The sequence below is a fragment of the Haliotis rubra genome, unplaced genomic scaffold (assembly GCF_003918875.1).
Source record: "Haliotis rubra isolate DU_JTF1 unplaced genomic scaffold, ASM391887v1 Scf13, whole genome shotgun sequence".
Lineage (NCBI taxonomy): Eukaryota > Metazoa > Mollusca > Gastropoda > Lepetellida > Haliotidae > Haliotis > Haliotis rubra.
This window is the reverse complement of record NW_025765225.1, coordinates 3096778-3122969: the sequence shown is the minus strand read 5'-3', so window position 1 is coordinate 3122969 and position 26192 is coordinate 3096778. Positions and strand designations below refer to the sequence as shown.

General features: G+C 38.5%; 2 protein-coding genes across 3 annotated transcripts; one reads left to right on the top strand and one right to left on the bottom strand.

Annotated features, from left to right (window-relative positions):
* Positions 1-241: 241 nt before the first annotated feature.
* LOC124267151 (acylamino-acid-releasing enzyme-like) lies at positions 242-26105 on the bottom strand. Its single transcript, XM_046702041.1, is given in 17 exon segments — positions 242-442; positions 1537-1646; positions 3607-3688; positions 4444-4549; positions 4551-4635; positions 5833-5990; positions 6192-6270; positions 6273-6510; positions 7529-7693; positions 9291-9533; positions 10180-10257; positions 10416-10502; positions 11124-11240; positions 11916-12205; positions 14643-14774; positions 15397-15472; positions 26051-26105. Coding segments are annotated over 15 exon segments (1974 nt in total). The 5' UTR covers positions 14755-14774; positions 15397-15472; positions 26051-26105; the 3' UTR covers positions 242-418.
* On the top strand, positions 15030-20094 carry LOC124267152. 2 transcript variants are annotated; one of them, XM_046702043.1, is made up of 3 exons: positions 15030-15133; positions 18532-18936; positions 19309-20094. In XM_046702043.1, the coding sequence occupies exons 2-3, from the start codon at positions 18552-18554 to the stop codon at positions 19449-19451; spliced, it is 528 nt and encodes a 175-aa protein (XP_046557999.1). In that variant the 5' UTR covers positions 15030-15133; positions 18532-18551; the 3' UTR covers positions 19452-20094. The 2 variants fall into 2 exon arrangements, with proteins under 2 accessions (XP_046557999.1, XP_046557998.1); XM_046702042.1 differs by lacking the exon at positions 15030-15133 and adding an exon at positions 17843-18115.
* Positions 26106-26192: the final 87 nt, after the last annotated feature.

Below are 26192 nucleotides of genomic sequence, written 5' to 3'. Positions count from 1 at the left end.
CACTAAGATAGACTTAGGACAAGTCAGAACCTATCCTAGTATTTGTCCTAAGTTAGGATATCCTAGCACTAGGATACTTTTCGAGAATAAGGTAGGACACCTATCCTAGACCCTAGGATCAAAGTTAGGATATCCTAGGGCTAGGATCCTTTCGAGAATAGGGGCCCAGATTTACACTTGTCACCAGGACTAATAATGGATTTTTAAGCCTGTCTATACATACACAATCACATGTTAAGTATTACACATCATTATTTACTTGAGCAATATGATAAGATCCTGACTATCTGTCATGACCAAGATTCTCTGCCAAAGGCACATATTGGTGGAGTTAGTCCCTCCAGTAAGATGTTCCAAGTTCACAGAGATGAGAAAGTGAACAGCACTTCATCTACCATCCTGTCGGCAGGGACATCCTCTAACTCAAATTGTCAATCTCCAACTGCAAGAAAAGACAATGTGCATGTCAAGATTATTTATTATCTTGTTTCACAGACATTTATTTATTTATGAATCTCTGACCCAAAGTTTCACAAATTTGGAATAATATTTGACTACATCATTACTAGAACAGGTCAAGTAAGGAAACAAGGTAGAATTCAATTTCTATTTTCGTCTGAAAAGAACCTTTTAAAACGTTTGTTAGGTTTCATGACAAGGAAGTAATGTAGAATACTGTATATCAGGTTGTGGGTGACAAACAATGCCAGTTTATGCCTTGAGTCTGACGAGTTGTGATATCAAAATCAATGTCCAAAATCAGATCTGTTCCTTCTGGATTGTGATTCAAGCTTTGATTAATTTTGCAGAATACTTCTAAGTGGCTTGGAATGCAGGCTGGTGGCCTAGTGATCACAGTGTTAGCTTATCATATAGAAGATCCTGGATTGATTCCCTTTATGGGTACAATGTATGATGCCAACTCCTGTTAAGGTAATACTGATGGCTACACAATAGCTAGCTGATTTTCAGTAACTCTAGGACCTCAGATATTCCTTCATGTGAAACTAGGCTAGTTGTAAAGTCTGGAACATAATCCACTTGAACAATTGTTAATTACGGTGATACATGTCATACAAAGTACATATTCTGCTCAGCTGTGAAAAGTTATTTCCATGAGGAAATTTTCCAATTAGCTATTCAATTTTGATTCCAATTAATAAGAATCACAACCTGTCAGCCTGATATTAATAAAATGATTTTTTCATCATGGCACATTATGAACTTCCTCTAAATATAAGATGTGCTTGCCATTTGCCCCTCGTGCCCAGTCTTCTAAGGTACGACAATTTGCCATGCTTAGTTGAATCCCAATGCACAAGCCTATGGGTTTTACCTCAACACTTTGGGCATTCCTTCTCTTCACACTTACCTGCCGGGATAACAGTCACTGCTACACTGTTCAAAGCAGCGTTATAAGTCACTCCTCTATAATATCGAGTCTGGACCAGACAGTCCAGTGATTGATGCAGTGATCAAAGCAATCCATGGAATATTACTTCTGTAACCACCATTCTTGGTTGAAAATGTAATTACCTTGCAGTGATCATCAGCGGGCTTGAAGCCGAACACCTTTCCAAAGAAGTAAAATTCCCCATCCAAAGCTTTCTGAATGTTCTCAGACTTTCTGAAGCCATGTTGTTCACCTGTAGAGAAGTGTAAACATGGAGCTTCAGTTTAAGAGACAGACTTCATAGTGTAGTGAAATAGACCCAAAGCATCAATTCAGCACCTGGCTGATTTGCATGTAAGTCACTCATGGAAATACTGATCAGTTTATGAGTCATGCTCCAGTATTGAATTGTGATGGAAGGAAGCACAAAAGGGCTATATATACCCAGTAGATAGAAATGGACACCATCTCAACACAGTTTTGGCAGAGTATGAAAAAAACCGCAAAGTAAAACAAATGTCCGATATACAATCATGTTCTCAGTGCTGTGTTACCTATAACGGAGAATAGAAGACGGGGAGTGGTCTCTCCTCGACAAGCCTCTTATGCCTCGACTCGTCACGTGACCAGTTTAGCCAATATGGCGACAGTTTAATTTTTACGATTGAGTTTGATTTATTTTCAAGAGCTGATTACATTCGCTAAGTGCTGTGACAACTGAAAACGTACATGTAGAAGGAAAGTCACCTATTCTGTCACTTCGTTTTAAGTCAAATAATTGTTATTAGTGTCAGTATTAGTGCAGTAGATTTGTAGAATAGTTTCAAATCGACATGTTGTAGCTCACTGGCTTCCATTCTCAGTACAAAGCGAAGAAAGCCAAAATTCTATCGATAAAAACTTCTTTCACATGTTCGATTTAATTTTTATTAGGGAAATATACTTTATGTTGAAAGGTGTTTGCAAGTAATAGTGATAGTTTTATAATTTTAAAAAAATTGTTAGGGTGTATTTGAGGTGTGTGAAAAATATGACATATTGCTGATGTGATCTGATCCGCCATTGAAATACTACAGGGCGATGTTTGAGTGTTTCTAGTTATTATTCTAAAACTTCTTTCACATACACCTTTAATTTTTATGAGGGAAATATACCATCAGGTGAAAGGTGTTTGCGAGTAATAGTGATAGTTTCATAATTTAATTTTTTTTGTTAGGGTGTATTTGAGGTGTGTGAAAAATATGACATATCACCGATCTGTTCTGATCCGTGTAGCTTGAGTGTTATGGTTCTAAAACTTCTTTCTTTCTTGTTAACCTTATATTTGACAAAACTGGAAAAGTCTTTACAGGGCTTTGTGATAGTTTTAAACTTTCTGTATTTGAGGGGCGTGTGACAGTGTCAATTAACATTCTGTCAATGTCCATGCCATTCCACACATGCAGGAAGATATCTGAAGGCTAAATTACTAACGTAAAAAAACCATCTCAAAGTAGATTTTAAAAAATAAATTGACAGCTGATGTTAACAGATGTGTTCTAGCGATAGTTTTGTGTTCTTTAAAATGTTTGGGGAGGGGTGGCCGGGGTGTATCATGTATTCTTTCATTCATTCACATATGTATTTCTTTTCTTTTTTTTCTTTTTCTTTATTTCTGTCATTCATTCACATATAATTCTTACTCTTAATTCTTGCTATAATCCATTCATTCATTCATTCATTGTAAAATTTGGAAGATAATTTAGAAATTGAGAGAAATAGGCAATCATGTAGTAACTGCATGAACTCACAAGCATTCAACATAAACAGAAAAGCATTGAAACATGGACATTTTAACTGCGTAACAGATCAATTCAAACATATATCATAATAGCACTGTACACATCTGTGTAAATATTTAAGGAAACATGCATGATCATATTGACAGTATAGCATATGCTTGCAAAAAGTTGCCGATATTTTCCGACTGATATAATAAACTGGCTGAAGTACTGTTAAACGCAACCGAAGTTGCATTGAGAACAAACCAAGTCACTGTGTGCATTGGAGCATGATGAGGCACACACTTATTAGTACAAATGGTAGAGAAAGCAAGCTGTAGATTATCCCTGCCTGTAGGAACTGCATATGATAAATACAAACCCCATACGATACATTTCATAAACTCACATTAACATAAGACTAATAAGTAATATTATTGAGAACCTCCTCACCTTCAAACATTACAAGAACTGTGGGTAGCTTCTTCTCCTTCACTGCTTCATACATCATGACAGCCTGATTGGGAAGCACAATCTGGGGACACACCAAAATCACTATTAGTCTTTAACTGTATCTTACTTCATCATGCAGTTACTAGGTATCTCATCTGATTTCACTGTATCTTACTTCATCATGCAGTTACTAGGTATCTCATCTGATTTCACTGTATCTTACTTCATCATGCAGTTACTAGGTATCTCATCTGATTTCACTGTATCTTACTTCATCATGCAGTTACTAGGTATCTCATCTGATTTCACTGAACACAGCCAAATAAAGTTCAACTACTGCCAGTGCTTTAAACTGGAGCAATAAAATGTGCTGACCCCTCTTTCGCAGAAAACATACACCCATGAAGATCCGGGTTAGAATTGATCTTCAGCAAACCATGCTTGTCATAAGAGGAGTCTACCAGGATCAGGTGGTCAGGCTTGGTGACTTGGTTGACACATGTCATTGTATCCCAGTTGTGTAGATTGATGCTCATGATGTCAATCACTGGATAGTCTGGTCCAGACTTGATTATTTACAGACTGCCGCCATATAGCTGGAATATTGCTGAGTGCAGCCTTAATCAACAAACATAGAAATAAACATAAAACATACATGATAATGATAAAAATAGGTATTAGATATCATTCCATTACAATTCTCATTCAAAATTCATTACAACAGAACACCTAGCCCAAATGTCTTCCCTAATGAATTCATGTCTGCCTGCTTGTTCTTGACAAAACATTTTCATGAGAGAGGGTGAGCTACAGAGCCTCTTGTAGATCCCAGCTCACCTTGTCCTCGTCTCCCTGGAAGAAGGCACAGGGACAGCTTAGATTCTCCACATAGTTTATTGGGGACCGTTCCTTCAGGAGTTTGATGCCAGACTCGGTCAACGGCCAATAATGTGTCAGTGTAGCGACTCTCAAATTTATGTGTCTCTTGTGCCAGTGCCAAGCAATCTGCCACACCATAGTGACTTGCACCTGATTCAATAATATCAGCTATACTTGCATATATACTCATAAATACAAAAAAAGGAACTGCAATACAGCTTAATAATGCTTACAGTTGTTCACACAAAATACCAACCAATAGGTATGTTTATTAACGTTACATTTCACTAATCAATCACTATAGTTTTGTCACTCTCCAACCCAGAGTTCCATGCGGCCATCATAGTGCAGTCAAGTATTATATATGTATTATATATATTTCTAAACGCTTGTTTACACATCTAATTAAACTTCTTTGATAAAATGGTCTACTTTCACTGAGAAAATATCTTCACATATACACTCGCGTAACCTTGATTCGTTGATATAAAGGAAATGCGTCGAAATTCATATTTTAAATGCATGATTTCACTTTGTATACGCACTGATTATTTCATTGATTCAGCAAATTGAAAAGGCCTAATATTCCACTTGTGAATGAAACATTTGTTTACGGAAGCCATTTGCAATCATCACCCATTTGTGTGCCCACAAAATGTGACATGACCTTGTTTCGTGGATTACGTAGTCGGTTACTTTTATACCACTATGTACGACATCCCACTGCAGTAAGTATTGATGCCAAGGAAAGCAGACAACGAGAAGGGAGAATGTTGGAGCTAACGGTATCTTTTTGACTTGACATTTTGTGAAAATAAAATTTGGTAATGGTGGCATTAGTGATTTGGGGCTATTTATCTCAATGCTGACAATTATATTTAGTGTACTTGCGTGTAATGAAGAGATTCGGAACTTTTTTGTCAGCGAGGCATTGTATGTACATCAAAAGTACCGCTTTGTGACGTCAGTCGAGACTTAATTTTCGAGCTAGCATGATAATTTCCGCAACCCACGAATCAAGGTTATCCACGAATTTAGGTTACGCTTCCGTGTAACAATATTTTGATTTGCGTAACAATCCTTTGTTTACATAGTGTGGTTCCACGTGCTGTCATTGAAGCCCTATGGGAAGCAAACCATGCAGTCAACTTGAATATCTATATAACACTGTAAAACAATATGGGAGTTTGTTTACAAACAAGAGAAAAGTCTGGTCATGTGATATGCAAATTAGCCGGTGGCAGTGATGTTACTGCGTTGGAGTGTGTACTTTTGTAAGGCTTTTCTAAAGAATAAAATCATGCTTAACTTGTTCTCTTGAGAAGGCCACTGAAAATGTATCTGTACCTGCATGGAAAACTTCTTTCCTAAAAGTGAGACAAGCAAGTGTTGTGTAGCCCCCTGCTGACCCTCCATCTATACAGAGACGTTTTCCGTCCACACGCTTCTTCTCAGCCAAGTAGAGGGCACCACTGCAGCAGTCCTCCACGTCACAGATACCCCAACTGCAGAATGCTCATTATAAGTTCAGAGTATGCTGGATATTCGTGGCAGTCTATATTTAATCACAGACTTTGTGACAGGAACTAGTTCCTAATGTGAAGAAGTCTACAGTTAATCCTAGTTTTAGTTAATACTTTCAATATCCTACAAAATTGTAATAGGTTGGAATTATTTAGTCATGAGCAAGAGGCCAGTAAACTCACTTTCCACGGAGTCTGTGCCTGTACTTCTTCCCAAAGCCTGTACTTCCTCGATAGTCGACTGTCAGCACTGCAAACCCCTGCTTGTGAAGTACTGTATTTGAATATTGAGGGTGCTCGAGTACTTAGATGTTGGTCCACCATGTGCCTTTACCAGTAGTGGAGGCAGGGTACCTTCTGGGGCTACAAAGTCTTTGGATTTGGGGGGATAGAAGTAACCATGGGAGACTTCACCATTAGCAGTTGGCCATGTGAGTGTCTCAGGAATGCTGAAGTACTCTTTGTCAATGGATATTTTGCGGGATTCATGGAGAACATCAACCTTTGAAAAGGAACCAACAAAGTTTATTTTAGACCAGATATCCATATGTTTCATTACCCTCCATCACAGTATACCAAGAGTGGTCATCACAATTTTAAAGGTGCTGTGAGGTGAAATAGAAATGAGCGTGTTCAAATTACGTCACTCATACAGCACATGTGTATGTTGCAGCTGTACTTACAGATTTATGCAGACTTGTAGCCTTAGATTAACATGGATACCTCAGTCCAAGTAAGCCTGGCCACATTTTATCCCCTTACTGCTGAGTGAGTGTGCGAGTCAGTCAGTCAGATTTTACACTGCTTTTAGCAATATTCCAGCAATATCACAGCAGGGACACCTGAATTTGGGCTCCTTACTAGCGAGCACTAGGTAACACAAAGTACCATCTTTTATTGTCTTTTCGGATCAATGATAGCCCTGTCTTCAACCACATTTTCATAATATTAAGAACTGAATACATCTGAACTTCAAAAGGCCCAATTACAGGATAATCATTTGAAGATCATCAACTATACTGTTCACACTTTGCTAAGGATCAAATCATGGATTCAACAGAAAACTATGATGTGGGGTCAAATTTGGTTTAAATATCTAAGCTTATTGTAAGCATGGATCCTACGTTTCAGTATGTCATTAGATCTTGTGGATCCTATACCTGCTATTGACAGGTGTTGTGTACTTGTCAATGACTCGTTCCATGATTTGCAAAATGGCTGGTTGGTGCCATGAAAACCATTTTGATGGTTACTCATGTATCAAGTGCATAAGGTTAGATTAAAGTAACTGTTTGCCCATATTATTATTTATCCAGTTTTAAATGGATACAATTTAAATTATGAATCTACATGTAAGTAAAGTTGTAATTTTTTTGTGATCCTTAGCAAAGTGTGAGTAGCATATAGCAACTCACTGATGATACTTTGACATGACACTTCAGAGGATATATGATAAAAAATACGTCAAGGATACTAAGATTTATGCAAATACATAAGACTGTGATATACTTTTCCCTGACCTGTTTACTGGCAACGTTCACCCGAATAACGCTGGGGAAGCGAGTGGGGCTGGAGGCGATGCAGTAGAGGTCACCGCTGGTGGTCAGACCCACGTACTTGTGGGACTCAAACTCTGTAGTTATTTTCTCATAGGCCTTGGTCTTCAGATCCAGGATGCCCAGCTCCTGCCCACATACAACACTACATAGACAACAGTTCAAGGCTCTCGTCCATGGGAGTCCATCATTTGGATCATCTAGAATTGTATTCTCATCGGCTCCAAACATCAGATTATAGAGTTGAAGACTGCTTTGTCATTACCTTCACTTCATATTGGTGACACAGACATCCTACCATCACAAAGTGCCCGGAATCTTGGTGTCATCCTTGATTCCAACATGTCCATGGATGCACACATCACCTCCATCAGTAGAGCCTGCTACTACAACATCCATAACATCAGCAAAGTCCGCCACTACCTTGATACTGACACGGTAAACTTCTGATGCACTGTCTTGTCACTTCCAAACTCGACTACTGTAATTCACTATATGCCAACCTCTCAAATAAATCACTCCAGAAACTTCAAAGAATCCAAAATTCTGCTGCCAGATGTATCACCCACACTCATCGTCATGACCATATCACCCCAGTTCTACAGTCTCTACACTGGCTCCCCATCTCTGCAAGAATTACCTTCAAAATCCTCATTCTGACTCATGACTGCCTCTACAGTGATAACTTTCCTGACTATCTCAAACATCTCATCTCTGTGTATGTACCTCAGCGAAGTCTCCGATCCTCCTCTGGCTCTCTCCTAACCCAACACAGATCTCCAAACCAACTGTCTGACCGAGCCTACTCCTGTGCCAGCCCTAAACTGTGGAACTGTCTTCCAAAGGAAATCAGGAACACTTCATCGAAAGAAACTTTTAAATCTCTGCTAAAGACCCATCTATTCACTGCTGCCTTTCTGTAAAGTTATATGAACTATTTCCTTCACCAATATTGTCACAGCGCCACTAAGCATCTCTATGGTGGATATTAGGTGCTTTATATAATATTATATTATTATTATTATTACCAGAGCTCCATAAATTGCATGTAGCTTCAGATTTACACTCCGAAAGTGAAAAGTGCCACTTGTGAGAACTGTTCACTGTATACTATGTACACCAATTGTGGAACTCATTTGAGAATCATGACATTTTGCTTTGTCTCAACAATTACTTTCACTACTGTACCTGTATGTCCCATTAAAACCACTCTGCTATCCCCAATGTCATGTCCTCTGTTACCACTGGGACCACCAGTTACATAACATGTATTCATCAGTCACTGATTAATAATTTCCTAAATCATTACTAGGACTATTACTTCAGACATAGACACTTAGGTACAAAAGCATTTAACAAACCACAGTACCCTTTCTGTCTTTCTGTAACTAATACAGTTTGGCCAACTGCTTATGTTGCCTTATGTGTATATTCTGGAAGTATGCTTAATAACAAAAATAGAAATACACATGACAAACCAGTCAATATTCACCATGAAGTCTTTTAACAGCATTTAGAAGAGATACACATAAAAGGTGAGAATTTATGGATGTCAGCTCCTATATTATGATGACCACAACATTTTGCAGTATTTTCTCACTCCTTACATTTCACCTGATGAAGCAGTAAGAATATACTCATAAATGTTGTGATCCTCAAAATCAAGAGGTTGACATCCATAAATTCGAACCTTTCATATACACTGTGGTAAGCAATGGTAACTCACCCCTCCATATGTTGTCACAACTTTGCCACTTCCACTCGGGTCACAACAGTAGGTTCTGGCTCGTGTACAGAACATCCAGTGTGGCTCGCCCAACTCCACATCCCGTGGCAGAACATTCACCTGGTCACCTGATGAGGTCACATGGTACAGGTTCCACCAATCAGTCTGGTCTCCGATGTACAACAGCTCATTGTCAGGGGTCCAGCCTGGGGTGATTGCGCTGAGGTCAGTCTCACCAGCAATCTGTGGACAAGCAATGGTCAAATCTGCAATCCCTGGAGCAAGAAGGGTGAAAACTGCAATCCCTGGAGCAACTAGGGTGAAATCTGCAAGCCTGGAGCAACTAGGGTGAAAACTGCAATCCCTGCAGCAACTAGGGTGAAATCTGCAACCCCTGAAGCAACTAGGGTGAAATCTGCAACCCCTGGATCAACAATGGTGAAACCTGCAATTGTTGGATCAACAATGGTGAAACCTGCAATCCATGGATCAGCAATGGCTGAAACCCGCAATCCATGTATCAGCAATGGTGAAACCTGCAACCCCTGGATCAACTATCAAGAAACCTGACATCCCTGGATCAGCAATGGTGAAACTTACCATTCCTTGATAAACAGTGGTGAAACCTACCATTCCTTGATAAACAGTGGTGAAACCTACCATTCCTTGATAAACAGTGGTGAAACATGTGATCCATGGATCAACAATGGTGAAATTTATGAAAACATGGAAATACCCATTGAAACGATGGCATCAGTTGACCATGCTTTATGAAAAGATCTTTAGAAATGATATCCATGTGCAAAATGGTCTTTCAGGTCAGGCATTTTTCAACTTTAAACAAAATATTAAATATATATGTTTTTACTATATTTTTAGGTATACAGACCTTTTTCTTGGACCCCTCCACAATGGAGTCTCCATCATCGGACAGGTCAGCTATCCACACTTCAGTACTGTCCCAGGGCTGGTACAAAATATATGTTATAGTTATACAACATGACATTACAAACTGAAGCAATGTAGTAACTGAGTATGTTCAGATACAGACAATGTTGGGATGTGTTAATGGCGTATGAAGCAATACAGGCCATGTTTTTGGTGTGTGTTTGATGAGATACTGACCATGTTGGGATGACACCACTCCATCCAGCAGAGTTTCTTCCCATCTGGGGACGCCTGAGGACAGCTGTAGAAGTCACTTCCGCTCACCTACATAACAGTCAAACATACACTGTGTTTACACATGGTCCCAACAAGGACAATGCACAATGTCTGACTGAATGAAGAAACAATGGGATCATTATCAAAAGGGACACCCTAAAATATTTGTTTATCTTAATGGTTTGCATGGCATGTCAAATATTTGTGAGTCTGATGATTCATCTGTCACTGATTAACATTGCTTGAGCACATTCACAATTCATTAATTTCCAACATTTGTAAATGTGCAGCAGAAAGTACAGGACAGACAATGTTGTCATCTACCAGTAGAGAATGTTGTCATCTACCAGTAGAGAATGTTGTCATCTACCAGTAGAAAATGTTATCACCTACCGGTAGAGAATGTTGTCATCTACCAGTAGAGAATGTTGTCATCTACCAGTAGAGAATGTTGTCATCTACCAGTAGAGAATGTTGTCATCTACTAGTAGAGAATGTTGTCATCTACCAGTAGAGAATGTTGTCATCTACCAGTAGAGAATGTCGTCACCTACCAGTAGAAAATGTTATCACCTACCGGTACAGAATGTTGTCATCTACCAGTAGAGAATGTCGTCACCTACCAGTAGACAATGTTGCCACCTACCAGTAGACAATGTTGCCACCTACCAGGACACTTTGTGTCTTTGTTGCAGGGTTGATGGACACAATGGTGTTGGTGGGCTCCTTTGCTTTCTTCTCCTCTACAGCCTCGTGATCTTCTCGGATGCTGAAGATCCGGGATTTCTACCAACAAAATAGCAACAGTAATTTCATATTTGGATACCAACAATAGTTCAAGTATGGGTTATGGAAAACTGAAATTATTCCCTGGTTACAAACATGTTAACTGCAATTTCATCACACCTTGAAAAAGTCAAACTGTTTTTGTGAACATGAGTGTGTGAGTGAGTTTAGTTTTACGCTGCACTCAGCAATATTCCAGCTATATGGTGGCGGTCTATAAATAATCGAGTCTGGACCAGACATTCCAGTGATCAACAGCATGAGCATCGATCTGCGCCATTGGGAACCGATGACATGTGTCAACCAAGCCAGCGAGTTTGACCACCAGATCCCGTTAGTCGCCTCTTACGACAAGCATGGGTTACTGAAGGCTCATTCTAACCCGGACCTTCACGGGGTTTGTGAACACGAAGAGGTGAAACTAGAACATATCATTCACACAAAAATTCATTGTGCCACACTGTCTAATAACATTTGCTAAATTACATTACAGTATTTGCTGCTACTGCAGAACCAAATGCGAACCTATCTGTTTATGTTTTAACATGCCCAGTGAGCCAAAACTATTTTGACAAATTACTGTTTCATGATCATGATGATGAAATGGTCACAAATTATATTGTCCTAAATCATTATTTTAATAAACAAGTTTTGAAACAAAGTATCTCTTCCTACCTGCTCAGAATATGTCCCATCTGCATACCGCCATTTCCGGGCTGTATCAACGATTGCCTCCGGCGCCTCGCTAGGACCCCTCTGAATGTACAGCTGCTGGTCAGCCAAGTTGGAGAAGTACACAGCTCCATCATTGACAAAGTAAGTGCCACCACCATACTCATGAACCGTGCTGCGAACATTAAACCCCTCTGGTGTCCATGACTGTACCTTCCCGGAGGTCTTGTCAACAGAACAGATGACCGATCGCCCCTTCTCTTCTGGACGGGCCTCAGTCCAGTACACTACATCTGTCAAAGCATGAAGATGACAATGATCAGCTGTCATTGTAGAGAGAGAAACAAGACTTGGACCGCAATCTTATCTTTGGTCAAAATATCTTTCTACATTCAAAATAACATAAAGGCATTTAAAATAAAAACCAACAGTAAACATAACTTCAAATTGCGAGTTCTAGAAATAATAATATATAATATTGTTGCAACAAACAAACATGTGTAATTGTACATGTTAATTTACAGCTAACTATGATTTAGCTGTATTGTAACAAAGCAGTTGATTGGTCACTATATAGACTAAATGGCTGAAATACTGCCAATGTGACCAGACATCTTAACTCACTCAGTTGATTGTTTTAAGTTTCATGGAGAGAAACAGGCACTAGAGAGAACACCATGAGTACGATGGTAGCATTGTTGAAGATGCACCTCTGACTGTGACAAGCCTGGGTGGAGTTAGAGCTTCATGGATCTGTTGTGTGACAAGCCTGGGTGATGTTAGAGCTTCATGGATCTGTTGTGTGACAAGCCTGGGTGAAGTTATCTGTTGTGTGACAAGCCTGGGTGAAGTTAGAGCTTCATGGATCTGTTGTGTGACAAGCCTGGGTGAAGTTAGAGCTTCATGGATATGTTGTGTGACAAGCCTGGGTGAAGTTAGAGCTTCATGGATATGTTGTGCCTGGGTGAAGCTTCATGGGTGAAGTGGGTGAAGTTAGAGCTCATGGATCTGTTGTGTGACAAGCCTGGGTGAAGTTAGAGCTTCATGGATCTGTTGTGTGACAAGCCTGGGTGAAGTTAGAGCTTCATGGATCTGTTGTGTGACAAGCCTGGGTGAAGTTAGAGCTTCATGGATATGTTGTGTGACAAGCCTGGGTGAAGTTAGAGCTTCATGGATCTGTTGTGTGACAAGCCTGGGTGAAGTTAGAGCTTCATGGATCTGTTGTGTGACAAGCCTGGGTGAAGTTAGAGCATGGAGTTGTGTGACAAGCCTGGGTGAAGTTAGAGCTTCATGGATCTGTTGTGTGACAAGCCTGGGTGATTAGAGCTGTTGTTGTGACAAGCCTGGGTGAAGTTAGAGCTCATGGATCACAAGCCTGGATCTGGATCTGTTGTGTGACAAGCCTGGGTGAAGTTAGAGCTTCATGGATCTGTTGTGTGACAAGCCTGGGTGAAGTTAGAGCTTCATGGATCTGTTGTGTGACAAGCCTGGGTGAAGTTAAGCTGTTGTGTGACAAGCCTGGGTGTTGTGTGACAAGCCTGGGTGAAGTTAGAGCTTCATGGATAAGCCTGGGTGAAGTTAGAGCTTCATGGATCTGTTGTGTGACAAGCCTGGGTGAAGTTAGAGCTTCATGGATCTGTTGTGTGACAAGCCTGAAGTTAGAGCTTCATGGATCTGTGAAGTGGGTGAAGAGAGCTTCATGGATCTGTTGTGTGACATGGATCTTCATGGATCTGTTGTGTGACAAGCCTGGGTGAAGTTAGAGCATCATGGATCTGGTGTGTGACAAGCCTGGGTGAAGTTAGAGCTTCATGGATCTGTTGTGTGACAAGCCTGGGTGAAGTTAGAGCTTCATGGATCTGTTGTGTGACAAGCCTGGGTGAAGTTAGAGCTTCATGGATCTGTTGTGTGACAAGCCTGGGTGAAGTTAGAGCTTCATGGATCTGTTGTGTGACAAGCCTGGGTGAAGCCTGTTGGATGTTGTGTGACAAGCCTGGGTGAAGTTAGAGCTTATCTGTTGTGTGACAAGCCTGGGTGAAGTTAGAGCATGGATATGTTGTGTGACAAGCCTGGGTGAAGTTAGAGCTTCATGGATAAGCCTGTGTGAAGTTAAGCCATGGATCTGTTGTGTGAGAAGCCTGGGTGGAGTTAGAGCTTCATGGATCTGTTGTGTGACAAGCCTGGGTGAAGTTAGAGCTTCATGGATCTGTTGTGTGACAAGCCTGGGTGAAGTTAGAGCTTCATGGATATGTTGTGTGACAAGCCTGGGTGGAGTTAGAGCTTCATGGATCTGTTGTGTGACAAGCCAACTAAGAAATGCTACATTGTGCTGTGACAATAACAATGGTGTTTGTGTTATATGAAATAGGTTGGACATGACATTGTGTTGACAAAAGTGGTCAGTGTCATCAATGAATAAAGAATAACTACTTCTATACAAATCGTTTGTTGCTTTATTATCAATGTAAAGTGTCTTTATCGATGACGTGGTGGGGTTTTAACACGCTTCATTACCCACCACCCGGAAAAAAATAAACATAATAAACAAATAAATTATTAATTTATCAGCTGCCTATATGGACAAAGATATGTCTTGACCTAACAAGGTGACAGTCAAAATATATCTAAGTAGTGTGTGATCTATGCGTGCAGGTCCTCACATAAGGGGGTGTGCCGTCGACCCGGGTGCGCCACATATCAAAGGGGGGACAACCGGACACCGGTTCTTACTTGAATTTTGCGACTTGAAATCAATTCTCAGTTCCTGCAGATTGACACCACTAGCAGTGACCAGCTGGCTGCTTATTGGCGACTTCCAACTGCCATACGGTGACACGGACATTCTGCAACCTGTTTTATATCCTGAAACGAACAGAAACGCTACTTTGACCTGACCCCGTTCAGCTTCCGCCTCAGAAGGGTTGTGTTAGTACAAACTGGCATCCAGTAATCAAAAACGGAATATGAACCATATCATACCCTCTAGTTTGAACTGTCGGTCTCTGACAGGTGCCACTGAATAGAAATTGAGCCCTAAACTAGTTTTGTATAAAAGGGTAGCAGCTAGAACGTCAATGTATTGCGTTAGCTAGGATAGTACTTCTATGCGACAATATTTCGTTCCATCCGAGCTCATCATCCATTCATTTTATTAGCAGACAGCAGGTGCCCGGTGACCATAACGGGTCGATCTGATGTGACGACTTGAGAGAGCTCACAAGGTTGTCTTATCACGCGTTCTTAAGAAAAGCATTCATAAGAAAAATGGTCTTTCATTTTCTTAGAACTGTATTGGAAATCCAGGTTGTTTGCATCTTTTATGCATCTTATATCTGTGTGGATATATTATGTCTCTTTCATGATATGGACATACAAATATCAAACAATTATTACCTCTAATACTAAAAAATACTTGGACTAGTATTTGTTTTCGAATCCAGATATTCCTCTGAAACCACTGGTGTTGAGTACAGTAGTTCCTTACAGATTGAAATATGACGTGCTTGTGACTTCCTTCTAGAACTGCCTTGAATACACAGTTCATTGTTCACCAACATATCCTGAAAAGGAACCCAAAGATAATTAAGAAAAACTTACCTAAATTATAGCAACAGCTTAATGTGAATCCCACAACTATTGTGGAGGAAGTGACAATTAAAGATGCAACTGTACAAATTGTTCCTTGCTGACTGATTGCATCAGAATGTCATGATGTATCGAGGACAGGGGTTGCTTTCTTGCTAACTTAACCTACTTTCAGCTATATTTATGACTTGCATTGTTACGTTCTGTGAGCTTAACTGACTGACAGAATAGTTTATTAGGCTATTCAAATGTACAGTACAACCAGAAATTATTGAGAATTTAAAGATTGTAAAAAATTTATGTTTTTCACTCATTACTCACGCATTAAATGTGAATATTAGCAGAACATTACTCCAGATTCAAAGACAGGTGAACAGTTAGTATTTTGTCAAGTCACCATGGGCAGCAATGCAGGCTTCAATGCAGCGGGGCATACTACTGATCAAAGAAGTTAGAAAGTCGTCCATGCTGTCCCAATATCGGACCACCTCTTTTTTCATTTCAGCAATATTTGTCAGATTTTTCTTATTGACACTTTCCTTCATAAGTCCCCAAACATTTTCTTTTGGATTTAGGTCAGGACTATGGCTTGGTCAATCTAATAATGTCATATTTTGGGTCCGAAACCAGGCCTGTGAATGCTTTGAACGATGTTTTGGGTCGTTGTCCTGCTGGAAAATCAAAAATTTCCATAGAACACGTGAGCAGATGGAAGTAAATGTCCCTCGAGAATATCTGTGTACCGCTCACTGTTCATATTCCCTTCAAATACACAGAGGGGCGTTGCCCCTAACACAGATATGCCACCCCACACGTTAAATTTCGGACTGTGCTTTGGTCGCTGATACAAAGGTTTTTCAGTTTGTTTGGTCCAGAATTTCAGTGTATTAGGAAACAGCCACACAGAACTTTCATCTGAGAAAATCACATTGTCCCAGTTAAAATCTCTATGCTGTAAGCACCATTTCAACCTTCGCTCCTTTTGTTCAGGTTTCATGATCGGTGATGGAATTCCGCAACTTTTCTGCCAACCCATTACATGCAGCTCAGTTCTAATTGTCTCCTTACAGACAGCCACAGTTCCTCTATCAATCATATCTAGCCTTAAGTTTTCTAAACTCCTTCGTTTGTTTTTAGAAACAAGAATACCAAACAGCCTTCTGGGCCTACCTGCACCTCCCTGGTGCTCAATGCCATATCCATTTTCAAAACACGATAAACAGTGGACAAAGGGATGCCTGTTCTACTTGAAATCACTTTAGCTGATCTGATGTCCTTTTTATAATACTCTAAAATCAACTTCCTCTTCTCTAAATTATCCATACTGAGGATCACTGAATATGTCGTCTGCTAGCAAGTAAACAAAGGGGGATAACTCTTCACAAACTAATGAAAAAGGATTAACTGAGTTGTCTCTCTTGAATGAAACCAAGCACTTGATAGCTGGTCAAGGTTTGTTTATACTAGAAATCCAATTAAACATATTCCTAAAATTCTCAATAATTTCTGGTCATACTGTAACTTCATGTTAGTCTACTGCTATGGTGTACGTTAAATGGGTGAGAAGGCATATTATGGCAATCACAGTGGACTGCAAAACTAAAATGTGTGTACATTGTTGGTCACACTGTGTTACATAGTAATTGAGTATCATTTGTATCCCATAAAACAAATGACTAAGCTGGTTACCAGGCCCTAGAGACATTGAAGAGATGGAAGCAGCTTAGATAGGACGTACGCATTTAACAGTATCTGATTAATGTTTTCATGTATAATGATCATTTGTCCAACCATTTCACAAGTAATTATGATTGTACATCAATATACCTACATTGACTGTCAATGCATAACTCGAAGCACCTGTCAGTCCGGACCATTCCCTGTTATAGTTGTCATCATTTGAATACCGGTTACACGAATTCGTCTCATAAATACACATGACTCGAGAAGGAAATTTGGTCCCATGAGATTCAAACAACAGCAATCTTGTATACATAAGCCGAAGTCAGTCAATGAGAAGTTGATTGGTGTAGCAAACTGATCCAATTAACAAACCACCGGGGCTCACACCTTTCCGCCATTGACGGGTGAGTTCAAAAGGCAGATGAGTGATTTTACGGAAATCACTGTCTGTGCTAATCAGACTGGAACTGATTAGGTGCCCCTATTAGTGATAGGGAAATCATTAGATAAACAAATGCTTAGGCAGAGGAATTAGGACTGGATCATCTTTTTTTCTACCCTCATAGACATACCTATGTCTCGAATACATTGATAAGTCGAATTTATTACTTGGTCCCCAGCGATTCGACTCATCGGGATTTGACTGTATATAAATTAGACATCATAAGAGTTTGATTATTGTTTTAATTCTCCATCTCAATTACACCAGAATCAATCCCTACAGCTTGGGAGATAGAAGCAAGATTACACACACATTAATTACATTAGTGATGTAATAATCATATGATAATTTAGCAATAAATCATTGCCCCAATTATAAAGACTGTCCTGATTCTTGTTTCATATGTCAGAACCATAAGATGTCTCAAGGAAACTGTGTACATCTTTCTAAGATGTCTTGGTGCTGTAGGACATGCCTGTGACAGTTTTAAAAGGTCAAAGTTACCCTCAAGATCAGTTTGTTATCATACCCCTGTATATGCTGAAGAAGATGTTTCGGGGAAGTCAAACTGTGTGTTCTGCTCTCATCCTGAAAGTAGAGTCTCAAACTAATAAGTCAAAGCTAAGATTTACGCTTCTTAAAACTGTCCTTGATTAGTTTGAATGTCTGGAGTTCTTATTCAAGGTGAAATAGCTCAGCTTGTCATTTTCGAAAACAACTGAATTTAGGGTCATGCACATTTAATTAAAATAACTATTTTAGATAGTTGGTTTTAGAACACATTCACAATACAGAAAATCTATGTAGAGATAACAGTGGAACATATTTTGGGTATTTTTTACCATGAAATATTGAAGATGTTGTTTACACCTAGAAACATGATGAAGCATATCTGTTTAAATTTTTCAGGAACTGAATGCATAAAGAGGATGAATTATTTAAAATCGTGGTTGGGTATACAAAAACATGATGAATCTCCACTTGTCTACAATCAACAGGAGCAAAAATCTCTCCCGGAATCTGATGATCCACCCAAATCATCAGTTAAGACAGGTACTGAGGTACACACAGTGAGTCGAATAGAACCAACAACTGCCAGTGAGAGACTGCAGCTGATTGGGCAAGATGTACGGAATGTTATAGGAAGAGTTATTCCCCTTGAGGAAGATGACTGCCTCAGCTGTAAACTGATTGGTACAACAACTTTCTATGCAGCATCTGTGTTTGTATTTAGAGGGGGGATGAAGTTCAGACGGCAGTTTACTGGATTCAAGAGAAGATGGGCAACAGCAAGTTATTCATCTTTTGCATTTGGTGAGACATTTTATTATTTCCATTCTATCTAAAATGGAACCTCTCCAGTTTTGTTCTTGTTTTAACACTTTTCTTTGCTGATATTCAAGTCAAAATACAAGTGTTTAGAGAAAACTGGGGGTTATTCTGAGGAGCATATGTCTGACCCTGTGAATCAGAGATCATGCTTTAGAACTGGTATACCAAAATTAGTTAATCATTGGTAGGTTAGGTGTATCATTTCAACATAGGTTTAACTTCACAGTTGAAATTTGTTGGTGGACACAGTTAAATTTGGAAATTCCCATTTGATGCAAAATATAACCTTAAACCTGGAAGTTTCTAACCAAAGCATGTTACTATTCTGATGGGTTTCTTCTGATTTTTCTTCAGCTTTATTCCTACTTGGAACCTCTCGGTTATTTGACCTGGGTATCTTCCAGAAGAACTCCAACAAAACCATATTTGAGATGGCTGAGGAGGACCTGCAGTCAATGGTGGACTTTGTACAAGGAAAATCTGATAAAAAAAAATAACATGTAATCAATACTAATCATGAAAGAAGAAGAGAGTTTCATCTTCTTGGACAGTGATTCATTGGATTTGTCCAAAAATAGAAGTTGACAATACGATGTGGTATTATCATGTTTTTTATTGAGTTTTCTTAATCCCTTCCCCAAGATATGTATCTGTGGGAAGACAGTGGACAGGAAATAACATGGTGTTGGAGATGTAGAGTTATTCAGATTGACATTAGTGATGTCCTGGACTGTCCACTCTTCCTGCTGGTTGTGACACTGCTGCTGTGACCTGTACACAATAAAAACAAATGCAGATTCATTCCTAGTCATACAGACCCTGAAATATATATCCAAGAATTCCCACGTAAGTCTAGAATATGTGGGAATTCTAGATTACCCAGTTTCAGGTCTGAAAATGAGAAAAGTCTCAAGGCTCCTTTTCATTATAATTTATTTGGCCTTTAAACAAAATGTTGTGGTTCCGATTACCTGACTGACTCTTGAATTCTGGTGCCGACCCAATTTGTTTTGAGCAGTATGAATAAAATAAGCTTTCAGATACCATTGGATATTTTGGCACAAATGGACATTGGTCATTCTGATAGTGAAAGTCAGCATGATGACTGCAAGCTTGATTGAATAAACAATTACACATTGATAAATGTGTTATTAGTTTGTACTTTGCTTCTAAAATAATCCTACCTACCTACCCTAAATTTTAAAAAGGTGTTATCGGAACCACAACATTTATTTTATTTGGCCTTATTATAATTTAGGAACCATTTTTTAGTAAAATATGTTCATTTCAGAGACTAGAGTGAGTGAGTGACTGAGTTTAGTTTTACGCCGCACCCAGCAATATTCCAGCTATATGGTGGTGGTCTGTAAATAATCGAGCCTGGACCAGACAATCCAGTGATCAACAGTATGAGCATCGACCTGTGCAATTGGGAACTGATGACATGTGTCAACCAAGTCAGCGAGCCTGACCACCCCATCCCGCTAGTAGCCTCTTACGACAAGCATAGTTGCCTTTTGTGGCAAGCATGGGTTGCTGAAGACCTATTCTACCCCAGATCTTCACGGGTCTCAGAGACTAGATGTTTGCCAAGTTAAGTTAGAAAAGTTGTAAGGACTACTGGGTAATCGTCTTCTCCCAGGCTGTAAATATTTCATACAAAGAGGTCCAAAGTGAATTGCTCATATCTGGTGTCCCCCGTTGTGATATTGCTGGAATATTGCTAAAAGCGACGTAAAACCAAATTCACTCACTCACTCACTCACCCCAAAGTGAATTCTGGAACAGGTGTATTAAGCTCACGATTTCAACACATGCAAGGGTGTACTGGACATATATAAAAGCATGAAGTGTGTCAGGTGTTGTGAAAAGTTTGGTAGAAAAAAGAAACTACTAAGAGGAGCATTCAAGTTAAGCCAAGCATATCATGCAGCCCATTTCATGGAGAGTGGGTTCAATGAGGATTCACAGTGTCGTGTTACTCTGCCATTGTCCAGGGAGAACCATAATTTCCTGACATGCTACAACAGGTGCTTGCTTGAATTCAGTGACTTTATTGCAAACTATACACCCACTGGAGATCACTGTGCCATATGTTGGTTAATCATGTTTTAATATAAGTGGATGATAGAAAAGCAGTAAAATATTTTTTCAGCTGATTTCATAGTTGTGTTATCATTTCTACCAGAGAAGGGAAAACCAGCACTTTCAATACTATGGGTCAACTATCTTGACAAATATTTACTACACAGTGAAATGATCCTAAGATTGTCACCAACATTTTTCAGTTGTGCAGCAGGAGATATTAATGAAGGACATAGCTTGTTTCAGGTTACATGCTGTGAATCATTAGGATAGGCCACCACACTTTATGAAATCAAGTACATTATTATCACAACAGATCTTATCCCTATTCATATCAAACAAGATCACATTAAAGTACCTATAGTCTGTTTGCAGTGAAAACGTACTGATTAATTTCACTTTAACCCAAAAAGTAAATCAAATAAAGTGAAATGAAGATTGCGAATCCTCATAATTTTACCTTGCCAACTGAACATATAAAACTCATAATTTTATTCAACTTAGGATAAAAGTTGTTTAACAATCATAGTTTCAAATTACAAGGGGGTATGCGTAGTAGTTGGAACAGTGAAACAAATGCATGTGCGGTATGTGATGAGTGTTAACTTAAACCAACCCTACTTGTTCTTGGTGTTTCATTTAATGTGCATACCCCATTGTAATACAAATCAATAATAGGGATTTGAAACTGTGATTATTTGTTAGACAACTTTTATCCTAAATTGAATAAAATTCTCACATTCAAATATTCGTTTGGCAAGGTAAAATCATGAGGATTTGCAATCTTGATTTCACTTTATTTGATTTACTTTTTTGTTTAAAGTGAAATTCACTGCAAACATATATATACATTGCTTTCATGTTACTTAGTAATCAAGATTACCCTAACAAAGATACACACAGATGGATTACTTATGTCTGAATCCACTTGATTCAGGTATGATATATCATATTATTACGGTTAATATATTGCCGTGACAAAAGGTTTAAGAATCCCCTTTGAACCAGCAAAATATAACACAGACAAGTCTAAAATATTCAATAATATATTGAGCAAACAATGAGCAAGATACAATGAATCCCAATACAGATTTCTAGTACAATGCAATTGAGTCACAAATCTAAAGTAATGGGTCACATATAAAATATCAACTCACCACAAGCCTTGATATTTAGTGAGATAAGATATTCTAAATGAAGCTTGTTTACAGATGAGAACAGTCAGGCACGAAGTGTAAGGGTCAGACGATGGCGATGTGACAAAGGACGAAGGCAAACAACGATGGACAACTCCAGTGAAAGATCCATGTAATTCTGTATGTTAGTCCATGTGTCAGTCCTTGCCGCACCACACAACAGCCAGCCTTTATATATACTGACACAGATTCTAGAACTTTCCAGCAAAGCATGGCTGTATCATTAAACACTTAGATCTTTCTCGAAACATGTTGAACATACGACAAGACGATGTCAACACATAAACATCTGGTCAAGGGAGGTAACTCTGGAGCGCTATCATAATGGAGTGCCGCTAAAATACTATTGCCACTGAACATATATGACTCAAAATGTGACCCACAACCAACACTCAAAACTTTAAATATTGTGACTCATAATTATTATCACCTAACCGATGTTATTACAAATTACGAAAAACACACTCTCGTAACAATATTGGTCTGTTCATTATTTAGGAACTACTTTCCCAAACATAAACAGGAAATTGAACAATAAATTTAAGTACTTGACAGATCTTATGTGAAACTGACAAAAACTACTTGAAGCTGTTAGACAATTTGTTGAAACTTGATACTGATACTTCATTCTGTGTATTTGCAGGACATATGTACGAATATTCATTCTCAATGTAGCAATTTAACAGATGTTTGCAGTGTTAGGAAGTGCATATTCATCATTTTAAAGGGTCAGTGATCCAGAGCGATTAATGTTTCTCGCCGACAGTCTAATTACGAAACCTAGCTGCAAACTGGTCAGTAGTAGACTAGTGACCACCTTGGCAGAATTTCTTCAACCTAATCAATGGGACATTAGGAAGGGTGGATGCCCATCAGATGCCGTTATTTGAAAATATCCCCGGTAGTTCTTGTCTGATCGTAATAAAGTATCCCAGCAGTGTAGGCTTTTTCAGATTTTCAAATGTTTGGATGGTATAGTGACTGATCCAATTTGATCCTATTTCTGTGTTTTTTACCTCAATATTTAATCATGTAGAAATATGATGTCTATTACGTATGCTATGATATCAAAAGCACACATTTGATATATTTGAATCCATAAACTAAACAACCCCACTTTGCCATTGCAAAATGAATCTGAAATTTTACTTAGGTACATAGGTATATACAGTTTTTAACTAAGTACACAGCAAATGTTTATATATATTTCTTATGTAACAATGATGTTCCGTTCGTATCCTCAAAACAGTGTTTTCAAACAGGCAATCAAACTTGCATGCAATACAGCGATTACTACTCTCTTGCTGTAACCCTTGTTTGGTGGTAAACCTACACATGTTATTTGTCATCATTCACTTGATGGTCAGTTAATGAACTTATAACAGGTATAATTAGTGATAACACCACTCAGATTACCCGACAAAGGTTCCCATTTGGCATTTCTTGTGTCTGGAGTAAATACTCATCATTATAAATTGAGGTCTGATGTGGCAAATGTATTATGGTGATTTCCCATTTTTGGCAGTCTGTTGTGCACTGGACCATGCAGGTGTTGTATCTCACTGCCAAAATTGGGACAACCGGTGTGACCAATTAAGAACAATTAGGTCTCGTCAGTAAGGTGGTAACTAATTTGCTACTGGGACAATTAGGATCAATTAGGCACTGAGGATGTTTGTAAAAGTAAAGAGGTTAGAGTTGAAAAAAGAAGGATGTTTTATTTAGATAACAAATATATATTTGAAACTCATATTGCTCACTATGGAAGAGAAAGGACAGATCCTGGATGGAAGAAAGTAAGGTGCTGACATGCTTTTGGATGGCTATGCTATCTCAGACGGACAGCGAACAAGAATGGCACAATTCCATGGAGGTGCCAGGCTGTAAAGGAGAACTGTCTTGCGACAGTGACGACAACTACTGATGGTACAGTCATTAGAACATTTGAAATACTTTGCAAATGTGTTGTGAATAAAATAATCATCACCAATAAAATTCTTTGTTATTCTGTTCTCTTCTTCACTCTACCTAGGAGTTGATTAAATCAATTAAGACTCATTAGCAAGGTGTCAAAGGGCTAGTTATGAGGTGTGAGTCATAAACTGCCAAAACCGGGACAACTGTTCTAGCTCGTTAACCAGGTGTGAAAATTGACTACCAAAAGTGGGATTGCCAAAAGTGGGAATAAATCCACATGACATGGAACATGATACTTTGTCAGCTGCAGATGAATGGCATCTCATTCCTTTATGTGGATATTGATGGATACATTCCCGAACAAGGTAATAGCCTGATATTGTTGCTATAACTTTAGTCTGTTTTAATTTTAATATTTGCATTTTGTTTTTATTTATTTGTTATTGCATTCAACAGAATAATTTTGATAGACGTTGGCAATCTATAAAATGTCTAGATATTACAATTATGTTATAAATTCACTAAGTATAAGCAGATCGTGTGCATTTTATTAAGTTTCAAAATGCATAAAAATATGATAGTAAACTAATTAAGATCATAAGACAAAATATATAGACGCATACTTTGACTTCATTATTTCAGTCCTAACATTTTTACCACTGGCAGATGGTTAAACTTAAAATGTTTTCATTTGTTATCAAAATAATGCCATTTAATACAACATTCAGATTGACTAGTAGTGAACCCGACCTCACTACTCTCCCCAAGACTCCCCATGTACTTAGTAACAATGCTATAATATCAGGCTTCTCACCAAATTCAAGGTCAAACTATTTCTTAAATCAAATTCTACATCTATTAACGTTAACATTTTTATAAAGTCAACATTACTATGAAATCAAAATTTTACATCAAAATCAGCATTTTTATCAAAGTGAATATTAATTTATAAGAAACCAAATTCTTCATCAAAGGCTACATAATTTTACAACAAAATCAGCATAAGATTATCGAGTAAAAAAGATTTCATCTTTGTTAAACAGTCTATACTTATACTATCAATTGCGCATGAGGGTGGCGCAGCAGAGGTAACGAACCAGTCATGAATTCTGGGATATCATCCGGGTACTCACTGGAAAAAAAACAATAACAAAAGCAACAACCAGTCCACAGAAATTGCTCTGGATCAGTGGCCCTTTAAGGAGCAATTGGTCTGAAGGTGAAATTAACACTTAATTAATACAAACTACATAGCCATGGTGGCTGCAGTAATTATCAGATTCAAATCTTTTCAATAAATTTGGGTACTATAATTAATTGGAAGAAAGAACTTTCAGTTTCATTGGAATGGACATTTATATTTTTGCTGCAAGTGGTATACTGTATATATAATCATTATGCCTCGAACAAACTTGGACAAATTGTTTCTGATTTCTGTCCCTTTATGTTTTGGGTGAGAATATTTTTTCAAATTGTGTAACAAAGATGGCAGTCATGTTGAAATTCCATATTCATTTGAACCATACAGTAACAAGTGTCCACACAAAATCTCAGGCGAATCCATCAGAGGAGAAGTAAAAAATATGAACCAAGTATAAGGCAACACTAACAGATTACAACTTGTGATGCTGAACTATTAATTCTTTAAAATACAACAAAGTTTGAGTATTAAACGCCAACTATTACAATAATCAGTTTACTTTTCCTATAAATGTTTCAAATGTATGTGTATCAGCTCAACTTGCAATACCACAACAGATACTTCTTACAGTTTCCACTTTAACAAATTCATTCACTGAAACTACGTACAGTGACTGGTATATTGTACAGCTATGAGTATCTCTGGAACAGAATCAGATTTGGTGCTAGTTTATCATGTAAGATGAGGTCATACTTACTGCATCACCATGCTGTGACTTCCTGTCAATGTGTTGCCATCATACTGGTTTTAGAACCTAACCTTGCAAGGTTTACTTTGGCTGAAGGGGTCGTTGTCGGCACAGGTACTACAGATATGTACCGCAGGTACGTTTCTGTATA

Coding starts and splice junctions, on each gene's coding strand:
- LOC124267152 (XM_046702042.1), top strand. CDS start 18,094: ATGCCTGTGACAGTTTTAAAAG. Junction 18,116..18,531: donor GCCTGTGACAGTTTTAAAAG/GTCAAAGTTACC, acceptor TAAATTTTTCAG/GAACTGAATGCATAAAGAGG. Junction 18,937..19,308: donor TTATTCATCTTTTGCATTTG/GTGAGACATTTT, acceptor ATTTTTCTTCAG/CTTTATTCCTACTTGGAACC.